This window comes from Oncorhynchus nerka, linkage group LG9b (genome assembly GCF_034236695.1).
Source record: "Oncorhynchus nerka isolate Pitt River linkage group LG9b, Oner_Uvic_2.0, whole genome shotgun sequence".
Classification (NCBI taxonomy): domain Eukaryota; kingdom Metazoa; phylum Chordata; class Actinopteri; order Salmoniformes; family Salmonidae; genus Oncorhynchus; species Oncorhynchus nerka.
The window spans coordinates 3,437,020-3,454,073 of NC_088424.1; the positions used below are offsets into that span (position 1 = coordinate 3,437,020).

Below are 17,054 nucleotides of genomic sequence, written 5' to 3' on the forward strand. Positions count from 1 at the left end.
ATGAATCCTCGGAACATTGAATTAAATAGTATAATACGGTCTACGTCTCTCAGACCCTCACTGATAAGACATATAGGCCCAACAAGGATGCTGAAGTAGTAAAAAGATCCCCGACCCAATAGAACAACACAGCCAACTCATCTGATCAAACTACCGTCAATCTCAGTTGTCATGGCCTGATTTGGTAAAATAATTATTACCTGATTGGTTAATTCAGTGACAGTGAATGATAATCCTCTCCTGCATCACTGTATGATCTCTCTGTCACCTACTGTACAGGTTTCAAGTTGTATTAGTGGTATGTACAGGATACACATGGTATACACTGTCCAACCAAATGTATACTTGCAGGTTCCTTCTCGAACAATGCAACAATAAGAAATAAGATACAAGAATACGAACATAAAGTAAATGGCTCAGTAGTATAGAATAAACATTTTAGCATTTAACTGTACAGGTCCTGTCATACAGTAGTTCACGTCACTGTGTCACCTATTCAATTAATCAACTGTTTTTGTAAAGCCCTTTTTACATCCCCAGTTGTCACAAAGTGCGTTACAGAAACCTAGCCTAAAACCCCAATGGCTTCACAGTCTAGGTTTTCCACTGATTTCACTATTCAATATTTCATTGCTTATGATTACACTGTTTGCTGGCAAATTGCCACTCTGGGGTGGACTATTCTTACTCTCCTTTTCCCTGATCTTCACCACTCGATTCTAGGTGCATCGCTATGAGTCTGACATCTGTTTTTCCTCTCTCTCTCTCCTGTGTCTTATTGCAGCTTCGATGTGGAGAATTCCCCGTCTGCGTGCTGCAGCCCGTCGGATCCCCAGGCATCCCCGAGCTCCGGCCTGGTCCTGCACCCCAACATGGGGGGCCACGGGCAGCGCCGCGAGTCCTTCCTCTACCGCTCCGACTCGGACTACGACCTGTCGCCCAAGTCCCGCGAGTTGTCCCGCAACTCCTCGGTCGCTGGAGAACTGTGAGTCCGCTTCTAAAGTAGTGTTGTCCCGCAACTCCTCGGTCGCTGGAGAACTGTGAGTCCGCTTCTAAAGTAGTGTTGTCCCGCAACTCCTCGGTCGCTGGAGAACTGTGAGTCCGCTTCTAAAGTAGTGTTGTCCCGCAACTCCTCGGTCGCTGGAGAACTGTGAGTCCGCTTCTAAAGTAGTGTTGTCCCGCAACTCCTCGGTCGCTGGAGAACTGTGAGTCCGCTTCTAAAGTAGTGTTGTCCCGCAACTCCTCGGTCGCTGGAGAACTGTGAGTCCGCTTCTAAAGTAGTGTTGTCCCGCAACTCCTCGGTCGCTGGAGAACTGTGAGTCCGCTTCTAAAGTAGTGTTGTCCCGCAACTCCTCGGTCGCTGGAGAACTGTGAGTCCGCTTCTAAAGTAGTGTTGTCCCGCAACTCCTCGGTCGCTGGAGAACTGTGAGTCCGCTTCTAAAGTAGTGTTGTCCCGCAACTCCTCGGTCGCTGGAGAACTGTGAGTCCGCTTCTAAAGTAGTGTTGTCCCGCAACTCCTCGGTCGCTGGAGAACTGTGAGTCCGCTTCTAAAGTAGTGTTGTCCCGCAACTCCTCGGTCGCTGGAGAACTGTGAGTCCGCTTCTAAAGTAGTGTTGTCCCGCAACTCCTCGGTCGCTGGAGAACTGTGAGTCCGCTTCTAAAGTAGTGTTGTCCCGCAACTCCTCGGTCGCTGGAGAACTGTGAGTCCGCTTCTAAAGTAGTGTTGTCCCGCAACTCCTCGGTCGCTGGAGAACTGTGAGTCCGCTTCTAAAGTAGTGTTGTCCCGCAACTCCTCGGTCGCTGGAGAACTGTGAGTCCGCTTCTAAAGTAGTGTTGTCCCGCAACTCCTCGGTCGCTGGAGAACTGTGAGTCCGCTTCTAAAGTAGTGTTGTCCCGCAACTCCTCGGTCGCTGGAGAACTGTGAGTCCGCTTCTAAAGTAGTGTTGTCCCGCAACTCCTCGGTCGCTGGAGAACTGTGAGTCCGCTTCTAAAGTAGTGTTGTCCCGCAACTCCTCGGTTGCTGGAGAACTGTGAGTCCGCTTCTAAAGTAGTGTTGTCCCGCAACTCCTCGGTCGCTGGAGAACTGTGAGTCCGCTTCTAAAGTAGTGTTGTCCCGCAACTCCTCGGTCGCTGGAGAACTGTGAGTCCGCTTCTAAAGTAGTGTTGTCCCGCAACTCCTCGGTCGCTGGAGAACTGTGAGTCCGCTTCTAAAGTAGTGTTGTCCCGCAACTCCTCGGTCGCTGGAGAACTGTGAGTCCGCTTCTAAAGTAGTGTTGTCCCGCAACTCCTCGGTCGCTGGAGAACTGTGAGTCCGCTTCTAAAGTAGTGTTGTCCCGCAACTCCTCGGTCGCTGGAGAACTGTGAGTCCGCTTCTAAAGTAGTGTTGTCCCGCAACTCCTCGGTCGCTGGAGAACTGTGAGTCCGCTTCTAAAGTAGTGTTGTCCCGCAACTCCTCGGTCGCTGGAGAACTGTGAGTCCGCTTCTAAAGTAGTGTTGTCCCGCAACTCCTCGGTCGCTGGAGAACTGTGAGTCCGCTTCTAAAGTAGTGTTGTCCCGCAACTCCTCGGTCGCTGGAGAACTGTGAGTCCGCTTCTAAAGTAGTGTTGTCCCGCAACTCCTCGGTCGCTGGAGAACTGTGAGTCCGCTTCTAAAGTAGTGTTGTCCCGCAACTCCTCGGTCGCTGGAGAACTGTGAGTCCGCTTCTAAAGTAGTGTTGTCCCGCAACTCCTCGGTCGCTGGAGAACTGTGAGTCCGCTTCTAAAGTAGTGTTGTCCCGCAACTCCTCGGTCGCTGGAGAACTGTGAGTCCGCTTCTAAAGTAGTGTTGTCCCGCAACTCCTCGGTCGCTGGAGAACTGTGAGTCCGCTTCTAAAGTAGTGTTGTCCCGCAACTCCTCGGTCGCTGGAGAACTGTGAGTCCGCTTCTAAAGTAGTGTTGTCCCGCAACTCCTCGGTCGCTGGAGAACTGTGAGTCCAACTCCTCGGTCGCTGGAGAACTGTGAGTCCGCTTCTAAAGTAGTGTTGGATTTCTTACCTAGGGGTGAAATATGTATTTTAATATAGTTCTGTTTCAAATACTCGTACAAATGCATGATTTTGAATGTTGGAATGCGTATTGGATACATATATACACTGCCGTGGAGTATTTATTTCTGTATTCAAGCACTAGGACCTAATGAGTGCACTTCAATTGACCGTAACTCAGTAAAATCGTTGAAATTGTTGCATGTTGCATTTACATTTTTGTTCAGTATAGTAATATTATATAAGGAAATCAGTCAATTGAAATGTATTCATTAGGCCCTAGGGTTGATTAGCTCTATCTTTGTTTCCCTTCAGGCATGGGGAAGACCTGATTGTGACTCCTTTTGCTCAGGTAAACGTTTCCTCCATTTGTGAGTCTACATTGAGATCTAACAACAACACAAAATGATTGGAATGATTATGGATTGTTACAGAATGATGATGTGATTTAACATTAGCTCTCTGGCTTAAGGTTCTTGCCAGTCTTCGCACAGTGAGGAACAACTTCACCACCTTGACCAATGTACAATGCACCTCCAATAAGTAAGGGAACCTACGATTTGCTTCCGTCTGAAATGTAATAACTCATGCATGTAGTATGTACATTGAATTTGTATGCAATGCATTTATATAGTTGTCTAAATCCACAAAGAAATAAAGAAGGTGTGTTATGTCTGCCCTGAAACTTGGTAAGTCTTTGTGGCTGGTGAATTTAGTGTGGTTGGTGGACCCCTGGGTAAATGCAACATAAGAACACACATATCAGTGGGTGTAACCAGTGTGCTGGAGAATTATATACGGGAGAGAGTTTGACCTGAGGTTTCAACCAACCACTAGGTGGCACTCATGTCAAGTTGATGATTTCATACTGAGACACCGCCTTCAGAAAGTATTCGCACCCTTGTATCTTTCCACATTTCTGTTTGTTTACAGCCTGAACTTGAAATAGATTAGAGATTTTGTGTCGCTGGCCTGCACACGATACCCCATAATGTCAACGTGGAATTGTGTTTTTAGACATTTTTCAAGATTGTTTAAAAATGAAAGCTGAAATGTGTTTTGAGTCAATAAGTATTCAAACCCTTTGCTATGGCAAGCCTAAATAAGTTCAGGAGTCAAGATTAGCTTAACAAGTCACATAATAAGTTGCATGGAGTCTGTGAGCAATAATAGTGTTTAACATGATTTTTGAATGACTACGTCATCTCTGTACCCCACACATATATTTATCTGTAAGGTCTCTGTCAAGCCGTGAATTTCAAACACAGATTCAACCACAAAGACCAGGGAGGTTTTCCAATACCTCACAAAGAGCACCTAGTGGTAGATGGGTAAAACATTTTGGATACCCCTTTGAACATGGTGAAGTCATTAATTACACTTTGGATGGTGTATCAATACACCCAGTCACTACAAAGATACAGGCGTCCTTCCTAATTCAGTTGCTTCCTAATTCAGAAACCGCTCAGGGATTTCACAAGGAACTTTATAACAGTTACAGAGTTGAATGGCTGTGATAGGAGAAAACTAAGGATGGCTCAACAACATTGTAGTTACTCCACAATAGTAACTTAAATGACAGAGTGAAAAGAAGGAAGCCTGTAGAGAATAAAAAATATTCCAAAACATTCATCCTGTTTGCAATAAGGCACTAAAGTAAAACTGCAAAAAATGTGGCAAAGAAATTAACTTTGTCCTGAATCCAAAGCATTATGTTTCTGACCAATTCAAAATAACAAATCACTGAGTAACTCAGCTTTTATGCACAAATATTGATATCATAACCATCATACCGAAGTGAACTTGGATTAACGTGATGACATATTGTGTGGTCCTCGACTCGGGAAAGCATGCAGATTATAAGGCAACAGATGAAATAAATTACGATGAACTTCACAGGGTGGTGAAAGTGCACGGTGATGAGGTTGACGCTCATGCCCAATAAATATCAAGGATCTTATTCTGGTGGCACGATGATCGATGCTTGGCTGCCGTTTGACAAATAAAAATAATCTCACTCTTTTGTCCATAATAATCTCATCATGTAGAGTAGCCAACCCGCACTGTATCTGTGAGCTGTTGGCTAGAGAGCATGTGCCAATACCAGAGTGGGCATATTCTCTATGTAACCCAACTTTTTTTGTGACATTACCATGAGTAGAGTTGAAAATGCGATTTGAAACCCATTTAACTTGTATTTTTTAATTGGTACATCGGAATTTAGCTGATGAAACAGTATTTCTGTCTGTAATAAAGTATTTTTGTGGAGATCCAGGCCCACCCATGGCTGCACCCCTGCCTAGTCATGTGAAATCCATAGATTAGGGCCTAATAAATGTATTTCAATTGACTGATTTCCTTACATGAACTATTTAGTGTATTTGTACACTACATACCAAAAGTATGTGGACACGTTGCATATCTCATTCCAAAATCATGGGCATTAATATGGAGTTGGGGCATTGTCATGCTGAAACAGGAAAGGGCTTTCCCCAAACTGCTGCCACAAAGTTGGAAGCACAGAATTGTCTAGAATATCTTTGAATGCTGTAGCGTTAAAATTTCCCTTCACTGGAACTAAGGGGCCTGATCCGAACCATGAAAAACAGCCCCAGACCAGTGTTCCTCCTCCACCAAACTTTACGGTTGGCACTATGCATTGGGGCAGCTGGCATTCTCCTGGCATCCACCAAACCCTGATTTGTCCGTCGGACTGCCAGGTGGTGAAGCGTGATGCATCACTCCAGAGAACGAGTCCAACGGCGGTGAGCTTTACACCACTCCAGCCGATGCTTGGCATTGCACATAGTGATTTTAGGATTTTTGCTAATTTATACAAAATTAAAAACTGAAATATCACATTAATATAAGTATTCAGACCCTTTACTCAGTACTTTGTTGAGGGCACCTATGGCAGCGATTACAGCCTCGAGTCTTCTTGGGTAAGACGCTACAAGCTTGGCACACCTGTATTTGGGGAGTTTCTACCATTTTTCTCTATAGATCCTCTCAAGCTCTGTCAAGTTGGATGGGGAGTGTCGCTGCACAGCTATTTTCAGGTCTCTCCAGAGATGGTCAATCGGGTTCAAGTCCGGGATGGTCAATCGGGTTCAAGTCCGGGCTCTGGCTGGGCCACTCAAGGACATTCAGACTTGTCCCAAAGCCACACCTGCATTGTCTTGGCTGTGTGCTTTTGGTCGTTGTCCTGTTGTAAGATGAATCTTCACCCCAGCATGAGGTCCTGAGCGCTCTGGAGCAGGTTTTCATGAAGGATCTCTCTGTACTTTGCTCTGTTCGTCTTAATGTTGTATCATTTAATGTGACGACTGCTATTCATCAAATAATGAACTGTTTCTCTAATTACGTGATTAAATTAATCAGGCAACTATTAACTCAGTAACCTGGGGCACCATGGGAAAAGTTTGTTTAATGAGTTACCATTTCCCAAATTAACTCAAAAGAATATCAGAATATTGATTTCATAGCCGTCGCCAATTAATTAACATCCTCTACAGTCTCATCCTGAACGTCGCTTAATTTGTAAATCTGCACAAACCCGGTTCTCACTAAATCATTCCGAACCACACCAATTGAGATGATTTATTTATTTACTAACAAGCTAAATTATAACATAAGATACACATTCACAAACACACAGTCAAGGCTATTGATTAGAACTTAGTACAGTGAAACAGGACCAACACAATATGACACGTTACACAAGATTGGGATTTAGAGAGAGAGAGTGCACGAGAGAAAAGCACACTTGGATACATTTGTAAACTATGCTTAGTTTAGCCCTAATACCTTGTCTCGAACTGCCGCTCTTATGGGTCAGAATTATAATGGTGTAATTATTTGAAGGTCTCCATTGGGTATCTCTTCGTGGACTGAGTTCCGCTTAGGAGGTATAGCTGATGGCGGCACCTCCTTCGCCACCGGGTGTAAGTCTCTGATTGTCCACACGATGTCAGTGTCCTTTCTCTTAGTGGTCTGCTCCCTTGCACTTGTTCTGAGGAGGTTAATCAGCCGTGTCGACACTCCCGGCTTGGGTAGGAGGAACGTGTAGACCACCAATGATGTGAAGATAATAACTGGCTGGTTCTTCTTGAATTCCCCTTCTTAGATACAGTAATCAACCATAGCCTTGATTGTTAAGAGGTTCCTTTGTCCTCTTCCTTGTGTTGCTTTTGTGGGGTCATGACAATCTTAGGTCACGTTGCAGCTGTGGTCCGATTTAGTCTGATATGTATAAATTCTTAACTCACAAGTTTTATACAGTGGGGCAAAAAAGTATTTAGTCAGCCACCAATTGTGAAAGTTCTCCCACTTAAAAAGATTAGGCCTGTAATTTTCATCATAGGTACACTTCAACTATGACAGACAATGAGAAAAAAAACATTGTAGAATTTTTAATGAATTTCTTTGCAAATTATGGTGGAAAATAAGTATTTGGTCACCTACAAACGAGCAAGATTTCTGGCTCTCACAGACCTGTAACTTCTTCTTTAAGAGGCTCCTCTGTCCTCCACTCGTTACCTGTATTAATGGCACCTGTTTGAACTTGTTATCAGTATAAAAGACACCTGTCCACAACCTCAAACAGTCACACTCCAAACTCCACTATGGCCAAGACCAAAGAGCAGTCAAAGGACACCAGAAACAAACTTGTAGACCTGCACCAGGCTGGGAAATCTGAATCTGCAATAGGTAAGCAGCTTGGTTTGAAGAAATCAACTGTGGGAGCAATTATTAGGAAATGGAAGACATACAAGACCACTGATAATCTCCCTCGATCTGGGGCTCCACGCAAGATCTCACCCCGTGGGGTCAAAATGATCACAAGAACGGTGAGCAAAAATCCAAGAACCACACGGGGGACCAAAGTAACAAAGCCTATCATCAGTAACACACTACGCCGCCAGGGACTCAATTCCTGCAGTGCCAGACGTGTCCCCCTGCTTAAGCCAGTACATGTCCAGGCCCGTCTTAAGTTTGCTAGAGAGCATTTGGATGATCCAGAAGAAGATTGGGAGAATGTCATATGGTCAAATGAAACCAAAATAGAACTTTTTGGTAAAAACTCAACTCGTCGTGTTTGGAGGACAAAGAATGCTGAGTTGCATCCAAAGGACACCATACCTACTGCTTTCGTCGTGTTTGGAGGACAAATCATGCTGAGTTGCATCCAAAGGACACCATACCTACTGTGAAGCATGGGGATGGAAACATCATGCTTTGGGGCTGTTTTTCTGCAAAGGGACCAGGACGACTGATCCGTGTAAAGAAAATAATGAATGGGGCCATGTATTGTGAGATTTTGAATGAAAACCACCTTCCATCAGCAAGGGCATTGAAGATGAAACGTGGCTGGGTCTTTCAGCATGACAATGATCCCAAAACACACTGCCCGGGCAACGAAGGAGTGGCTTCGTAAGAAGCATTTCAAGGTCCTGGAGTGGCCTAGCCAGTCTCCAGATCTCAACCCCATAGAAAATCTTTGGAGGGAGTTGAGAGTCCATGTTGCCCAGCAACAGCCTCAAAACATCACTGCTCTAGAGGAGATCTGCATGGAGGAATGGGCCAAAATAACAGCAACAGTGTGTGGAAACCTTGTGAAGACTTACAGAAAACATTTGACCTCTGTCATTGCCAACAAAGGGTATATAACAAAGTATTGAGAAACTTTTGTTATTGACCAAATACTTATTTTCCACCATAATTTGCAAATAAATTAATTAAAATCCTACAATGTGATTTTCTGGATTTTTTTTCTAATTTTGTCTGTCATAGTTGAAGTGTACCTATGATGAAAATTACAGGCCTCTCATCTTTTTAAGTGGGAGAACTTGCACAATTGGTGGCTGACTAAATACTTTTTTTGTGTGTGTGTGTGTGTGTGTGTGTGTGTGTGTGTGAGAGAAACAACCACTGTCTCCATGCAATGCAAAGTGATTGTATTGTAAATACAAAATCCTAAAAGCGAAGTCCTCAAGCTAATAACTATTGCAAACACATTACAATAGAGTTTTAAGAGCTGAGTTTGAGTGACAGACAATTGAAGTGGTTCATTGACTGTTGTATGACCAGCAGACATTGAGTCAATATTGAGCCCACACACACACACACACACACACAGATCTTAGCATTACCACAGGACTGATACTTAAATCCCATGATAATGAATTCTATTTAGGTCTTATTCAAGCAAAATATTAAATTATAAGTGTGTACATCAAAGTATGTGTGTGTGTGTGTTTCCTCGCAGGTATGCATTTGTCCATGCACATGTATGTGTACGTGTGTACAGTGCCGCACTGATATCCAGTGTTTCTCTCCTCTCTCTTCTGTGTTTTTAGGAGGTCACCGGCCGCCCCACAGTCTCCTGTAACCAGAGTCTGTCTGTCAGGTGAGCTCTTTGATAAACTCAACCAATCCCCTTAGTCACATTACGCTGAGTTCACATTCAAAGTATGAGTATGCATTATTAGGCTTGCTATAACCGTTCATAACAGCTTGTTTCTGTTTTATGGCAGTCTGCGAATGCTCAAAAGGCTGTAATGCATTATGTCTATGTAATGCATAACACACAGCTGGTCATAAAAAGTGTCAACGTTTTTCCACCAAAGACACACAGACAAGGGAGACCTACAGATGAATAGACAGAGCCAAAGGGTGGAATATAATTAAGCAATAAGGCACAAGGGGTGTGGTATATGGCCAATATACCACAGCTAAGGGCTGTTCTCGGGAACGGCGCATTGCGGAGTGCCTGGACACACCTCTTAGCTGTGGTATATTGGCCATATATCACAAACCCCTGAGGTGCCTAATTGTTATTATAAATTGACACGTTATTTAAGTGTCAGCCATTGTAACCATTGAAGCTAGTTAGTGCTAGTTTGACCACCAAAGGGCATATTTGAGAAGCATTTGATAGCCTTCAATAGTGGCAGTACTAGAGAATTTAAAACCTTTTTTTGTAAGAACATAGTATATGGGACTGATTCTAAAGAAATGTTGCTTAATAATTTGATTAATATTATGGTGTTTCTATTCCAATAAAAACAAAAAACCCTCTGTACAATGTGACGGTCGGGAGTAGGCTACAGTACTAAGAGCATAACATTACTACACCCTAATTGTATAATTGTAGTCTAACCAATACCCAAATGGAGATTCAGTGAAAATAAAAAATCTCATTGATTTATCAAGACCAGTCCCCATGCTTGTCTCAGAGCAGCGCAAAATGGTGCTAAAATAGTTGGCCACAGCGGGTAGGCTATTGCTTCAAATCCTACTGGTTCTAACTTCAATATGCTCTTTTTAAATAAATAAGACCTACACCACTTCTAACATTACATTACTCAACACTAGTGAGACTCATGTCGCCAACGGTAGGCCTACAGTATATCGCAAAATATTTTTCCCAATGACGTGACCGCCAATATTTACATATGGGTCTCCCGTTGGTGGCCGGCATGGGTATCAAACCTGCATCTGTAGCAACACGTTTTGCAATGCGCTGAAGTTTCTTAGACTGCTGCGCCAATCGGGAGGGCTATTATAATACTGTACATGGTGTCCATATCACGTTTCAGGTAAGACCCAAATGCAGACTGTTGAAGTAACAATGTTTATTACAGAAACAGGGGCAGGCAACGGGCATGTCAAGGCAGGCAGGGGTCGATAATCCAGAGAAGGGGCAAAGGTACAGGACGGCAGGCAGGGTCAGGGGCAGGCAGAGTGGTCAGACAGGCGGGCTCAGAGTCAGGACAGGCAAGGGTCAAAACCAGGAGGGCGAGAAAAGAGAGACTAGGGAAAAGCAGGAGCTGAGACAAACCACTGGTTGACATGACAAACAAGACCAACAGACAATCAGAGAACATAGGTATAAGTACCCAGGGGATAATGGGGAAAATGTGCAACACCTGGAGGGGGATTGAGACAAGCACAAGGACAGGTGAAACAGATCAGGGAGTGACGGTTCAGGTCAGGATAACGAAAACATTTCTTTATTAAAGACTATCGGAAAGAATATTGGTACTTATTTATTTTGATTCAAAGCCATGAATGAGTGAGTCGCTCGGCTTTATGTAGGTGCCGAGGCTATATGACTGAGTCACTCAGCTTTATGTAGGTGCCGAGGCTATATGACTGTGCCATCAACTTGATAATATATAACGATATTTGAGGTTTTCATTTTCAAAAAAAACAAAAGTGAGCGATTGTAATCTGAATAAATGCCAAAATAATATTTGTAAAGGCCAAAACATTTATTTCTGGTTTTAGAGGGAGAGAAACGCTAGGCCAATTGTGTGTCGCCCTATGGGACTCCCAATCACGGTCAGATGGAATACTGGAATCTTCTGGTGGATAAAATGTAAAATGCAACCAATCACAGCCGGTTGTGATACAGCCAACCTAAGAAATACATTTGACGACAGAATTCTCCCCCTACCCTCCTTCTAGGCAAGTCTATTGTCCAGCTACCTGCTAATAGCCATAATGGTACTGTACAATGTGACCGTGTGTGTTTGAAAGAGTATTTTCCAGTAAGCAACAATTTTACCTTTATTAGACAGCTTTGTTCCAATATTTCTGTAATTCAATGATATTTATTCACATAGTAATTCATTATGGACCCATAACTAAATAAACATCTGCATTTTGAGTATTTTTATCATTATTTTATTAACGAAAGCATAAAGATGCTGATGAAGAAATACAGTACTGTACAGTATATGCTTTATCCGACATTTTGCGGTTGCATGACGTCGTCCACACACAGCTTTATGTAGGTGCCGAGGGCTATATGACTGTGCCATCAACTTGATTATTTAGCAGACATCACTTGCTTATATTCAGTCAACACATATCTTAAGAATATCATGGAATATAATTGAACATTTTAGTTTCTCCATGCTTGTCTCGGAGCAGCGCAAAACGGTGCTGAAATAGTTGTCCACAGCAGGTAGGCTATATATAACGATGTTTTGGAGATTATTTCGTTTTCAAAAAAACGACAGTGAACAATTGTAATCTGAATAAAGGTCCAAATAATATTTATAAAGGCCAAAATATAGGTCTGCTAATAATAGCCATATTGTCGCTGTACAACGTGAAAGTATGTGTTTGAAGGAGTATTTTCACTTTGTAACACTTTGTCTACCTTCTTTTGTTTGTTCCAATATCTCTGTAATTCAGTGATATTTATTCCCATAGTAATTCGTTATGGATCCGTAACTAAATAAACATCTGCATTTCGAAAGAGTATTTTTATCATTATTTTATTAACAAAAGCATAAAATGCTGATTTAAGAAATACAGTACTGTACAGAAATACATTACTGCTTTTACATTTGGATAATAAAGCATGTTTATGAGACTACTGTGCAGTCTGACAAGTAAACATAGCCTACAGTACATACTGTAGTAAACATGGGAAAGGGCCTAATTCCTTACATAAGGAAGGGCAAGCCATGTCCAGACTTTCTCAGTGAACTGAAATACTCATTAACTCCGTCTTTAATTTTTTTTCGGGTTGCTTCAGTCATGTACAGAACTTCTGAGACACAGTATTAATGATGAACACCCGCAGGTTCACTAGTAAGCAACATTTGCCTCGGGACCCATCCCAGTTGGTATTCTGTGCCCACTCATGGTATCTCTCTTCGGTTACACATCCTTGGAATAGCAGAACAGCATAACGGTCCGAACGGCCCATGCTCTGCCTGGTGAGCAGTTGGTCATGTTCTGTTGTCAGAAGAGGAATGGAAATGTCAGGGTGAACCGACGACCTGACGAACCCGCCCACGTATGTTGACTCTGAATGTCAGAGGTGGAGTTCCAGAGCTCACAGGTGTGCCTGGCATGGATTGTGACTCCCATCTCGTTCCTCACCCTCTTCAACGTTTCGTTCTCCACCAATGCCGCCTGACTCTCCACCAATGCCGCCTGACTCTGGACCAATGCATCAGCTGTTGCCCGTATCTCTGCCCTCCGATAATGTTTCTCTTTCTGCTGGTCTGCCTTCAATGACTCGATCTCAGTCTTCAAAGTTTGAATCTGATCCATGTGCACCTTCATCAGATGAGCAGAATGGTGCCGCACTGAGCCCCCATCGATTACAGTGGCCCATGATAGAAAGGGTAGATCAATTAAGAATTAAAAGTGACTCCAACACACATGCTGCGTACACATTTTAAGAATCTAGTAAAGCTGAACGCTTTCTTGGCAACCATGCGTTTTTTTTCGGTGCGCCCCGTTGTCCAGCCCTTTATCCACTGATCTCCACGGGTGGTTGTCGGCATGGTTGTATGCTCTGCATAAACACATTCACGTTTTTAGTACACAATAATTAGTTGTTTAAAAAAAAAAAAATGTGATTCAACCTTTATTTAATTATGTATTTTATACACAGTATGCCTACACATTGCTAGTCTATATCATTTAAAAAAAAGAGGAAAATGCACTGGAACAAATACTTTTGGTGATCCTCTCAGCTCCGGCTCATTTTCAAGTCCTCTCGTGGTTACGGTCTTAACCCTGGAATGGGCAGCACCATAGAAAGAAGCTGGCTTGATGAAAACCATGTCCATTTCATCTGTTCTCTTTGGTCACAATGTCATTTTTTTTTAGATAACAACACCGTTATCATTCAAAAACAAGCTGTTTGGGGTGGGGTGAGGAGTACTGGAAAGGTGTGACTTTCAGCTTACAATAGGCCATAAGTATACCGCAGATCGCCGATTGTCCTCACTTTGATTATGCTGTAACAACATACTGTAGCACCAAGATATCTATTCATTTAAGTGAGCAGATTAGGGCTTTCAGGAGGAATGGACAATCTACTGGAGAGATTTAAAAAATACTGGTAGACTTGGATTTTTGTCATGGACCGTACTATTCGCAAATGTAACGCTTTAGGGTACTTAAGCATCGAATACATTGCAAGTAGGGGGATGCTCAAACCTACAGTAGCTGGCCTATAAATACTCTATTGTCCTGCTAATCAGGCTACAAGTGTTTGAAAACCTGTTTTCAAACTAGCTGTCCATCACTACTGTAAATAAAAACTTGTTTACATTCTTTATTGTAACTACAATGTCAAATAATTTGTATCTCCTGTCAGCGGACCAAGTAATTGGGCATCACTCTAAAGCGGGAAGGTGGAATAAACGAGTTAGGAGTAGGTTTTCTTGATTGAACACAGTTCTCTATTGAGGGCATTTGGTCAACACAAACACTCCAACATAATCAATGAAAATCTCCCAAGGAAAACCATACATCTTCTTCTCCAGATGAAACAGGAACACAATACGATTATCTTTAAACTACAACAAAAAGTCACGGGATTGTCACCGTCTTAGTGGTTCTTCATGGATAGCTCCTCTCTCTCGGTGGCCATCTTCCAGAGATAGTTTTCCCCTCTCTCTCTGCTGGTTCCATACTCTCTCTTATAGGGGAAGGAGAGTATGTCATTAGTACCGTCAGCTGTGCTTAATTGCCTCTGGTTACCTTGTCTCCCATGCCTTGTTGGGCTACTATCCGTGAGCCCAGCCTGCCCTCTGATTACCTTGTCTCCCATGCCTGGTTAGGCTACTATCCGTGAGCCCAGCCTGCCCTCTGGTTACCTTGTCTCCCATGCCTGGTTAGGCTACTATCCGTGAGCCCAGCCTGCCCTCTGGTTACCTTGTCTCCCATGCCTGGTTAGGCTACTATCCGTGAGCCCAGCCTGCCCTCTGGTTACCTTGTCTCCCATGCCTGGTTAGGCTACTATCCGTGAGCCCAGCCTGCCCTCTGGTTACCTTGTCTCCCATGCCTGGTTAGGCTACTATCCGTGAGCCCAGCCTGCCCTCTGGTTACCTTGTCTCCCATGCCTGGTTAGGCTACTATCCGTGAGCCCAGCCTGCCCTCTGGTTACCTTGTCTCCCATGCCTGGTTAGGCTACTATCAAATCAAATCAAATTTTATTTGTCACATACACATGGTTAGCAGATGTTAATGCGAGTGTAGCGAAATGCTTGTGCTTCTAGTTCCGACAATGCAGTGATAACCAACAAGTAATCTAACTAACAATTCTAAAACTACTGTTTTATACACAGTGTAAGGGGATAAAGAATATGTACATAAGGATATATGAGTGAGTGATGGTACAGAGCAGCATACAGTAGATGCTATCGAGTACAGTATATACATATGAGATGAGTATGTAGACAAAGTAAACAAAGTGGCATAGTTAAAGTGGCTAGTGATACATGTATTACATAAGGATGCAGTCGATGATGTAGAGTACAGTATATACGTATGCATATGAGATGAATAATGTAGGGTAAGTAACATTATATAAGGTAGCATTGTTTAAAGTGGCTAGTGATATATTTACATCATTTCCCATCAATTCCCATTATTAAAGTGGCTGGAGTTGGGTCAGTGTCAATGACAGTGTGTTGGCAGCAGCCACTCAATGGTGGCTGTTTAACAGTCTGATAGCCTTGAGATAGAAGCTGTTTTTCAGTCTCTCAGTCCCAGCTTTGATGCACCTGTACTGACCTCGCCTTCTGGATGATAGCGGGGTGAACAGGCAGTGGTTCGGGTGGTTGATGTCCTTGATGATCTTTATGGCCTTCCTGTAACATCGGGTGGTGTAGGTGTCCTGGAGGGCAGGTAGTTTGCCCCCGGTGATGCGTTGTGCAGACCTCACTACCCTCTGGAGAGCCTTACGGTTGAGGGCGGAGCAGTTGCCGTACCAGGCGGTGATACAGCCCGCCAGGATGCTCTCGATTGTGCATCTGTAGAAGTTTGTGAGTGCTTTTGGTGACAAGCCGAATTTCTTCAGCCTCCTGAGGTTGAAGAGGCGCTGCTGCGCCTTCTTCACGACGCTGTCAGTGTGAGTGGACCAATTCAGTTTGTCTGTGATGTGTATGCCGTGAGCCCAGCCTGCCCTCTGGTTACCTTGTCTCCCATGCCTGGTTAGGCTACTATCCGTGAGCCCAGCCTGCCCTCTGGTTACCTTGTCTCCCATGCCTGGTTAGGCTACTATCCGTGAGCCCAGCCTGCCCTCTGGTTACCTTGTCTCCCATGCCTGGTTAGGCTACTATCCGTGAGCCCAGCCTGCCCTCTGGTTACCTTGTCTCCCATGCCCGGTTAGGCTACTATCCGTGAGCCCAGCCTGCCCTCTGGTTACCTTGTCTCCCATGCCCGGTTAGGCTACTATCCGTGAGCCCAGCCTGCCCTCTGGTTACCTTGTCTCCCATGCCCGGTTAGGCTACTATCCGTGAGCCCAGCCTGCCCTCTGGTTACCTTGTCTCCCATGCCTGGTTAGGCTACTATCCGTGAGCCCAGCCTGCCCTCTGGTTACCTTGTCTCCCATGCCTGGTTAGGCTACTATCCGTGAGCCCAGCCTGCCCTCTGGTTACCTTGTCTCCCATGCCTGGTTAGGCTACTATCCGTGAGCCCAGCCTGCCCTCTGGTTACCTTGTCTCCCATGCCTGGTTAGGCTACTATCCGTGAGCCCAGCCTGCCCTCTGGTTACCTTGTCTCCCATGCCTTGTTGGGCTACTATCCGTGAGCCCAGCCTGCCCTCTGGTTACCTTGTCTCCCATGCCTGGTTAGGCTACTATCCATGAGCCCAGCCTGCCCTCTGGTTACCTTGTCTCCCATGCCTGGTTAGGCTACTATCCGTGAGCCCAGCCTGCCCTCTGGTTACCTTGTCTCCCATGCCTGGTTAGGCTACTATCCATGAGCCCAGCCTGCCCTCTGGTTACCTTGTCTCCCATGCCTTGTTGGGCTACTATCCGTGAGCCCAGCCTGCCCTCTGGTTACCTTGTCTCCCATGCCTGGTTAGGCTACTATCCATGAGCCCAGCCTGCCCTCTGGTGGTCCTTCCACACTCCCTTTTCCAATTACTTTTAGAGTTTGGGATTTACAAATGTCTGCTTTTCATGTCATTTTTCGTAAATCCGAACTGGATTTAACTTTTGACTGACGCCTTTAGTGAGAAGTTTAATATTTAATAATATCTGCCCTC

At 44.2% G+C, this 17,054-nt stretch overlaps 1 protein-coding gene across 4 annotated transcripts in view; it reads left to right on the plus strand.

Annotated features, from left to right (window-relative positions):
- LOC115114118 (3',5'-cyclic-AMP phosphodiesterase 4B-like) overlaps positions 1-17,054 on the plus strand; it is a 124,293-nt gene that overhangs the window by 66,697 nt on the left and 40,542 nt on the right. For 3 of the 4 annotated variants that reach the window (XM_029642111.2, XM_029642112.1, XM_029642113.2), the window contains 4 exons: positions 785-985; positions 3,338-3,374; positions 3,495-3,565; positions 9,382-9,431. In XM_029642111.2, the coding sequence (XP_029497971.2) occupies positions 785-985; positions 3,338-3,374; positions 3,495-3,565; positions 9,382-9,431 (359 nt within the window). Of the gene's footprint in view, positions 1-784; positions 986-2,949; positions 2,966-3,337; positions 3,375-3,494; positions 3,566-9,381; positions 9,432-17,054 lie in introns of those variants that run through there. The other variant, XM_029642116.2, reaches the window with a different exon arrangement.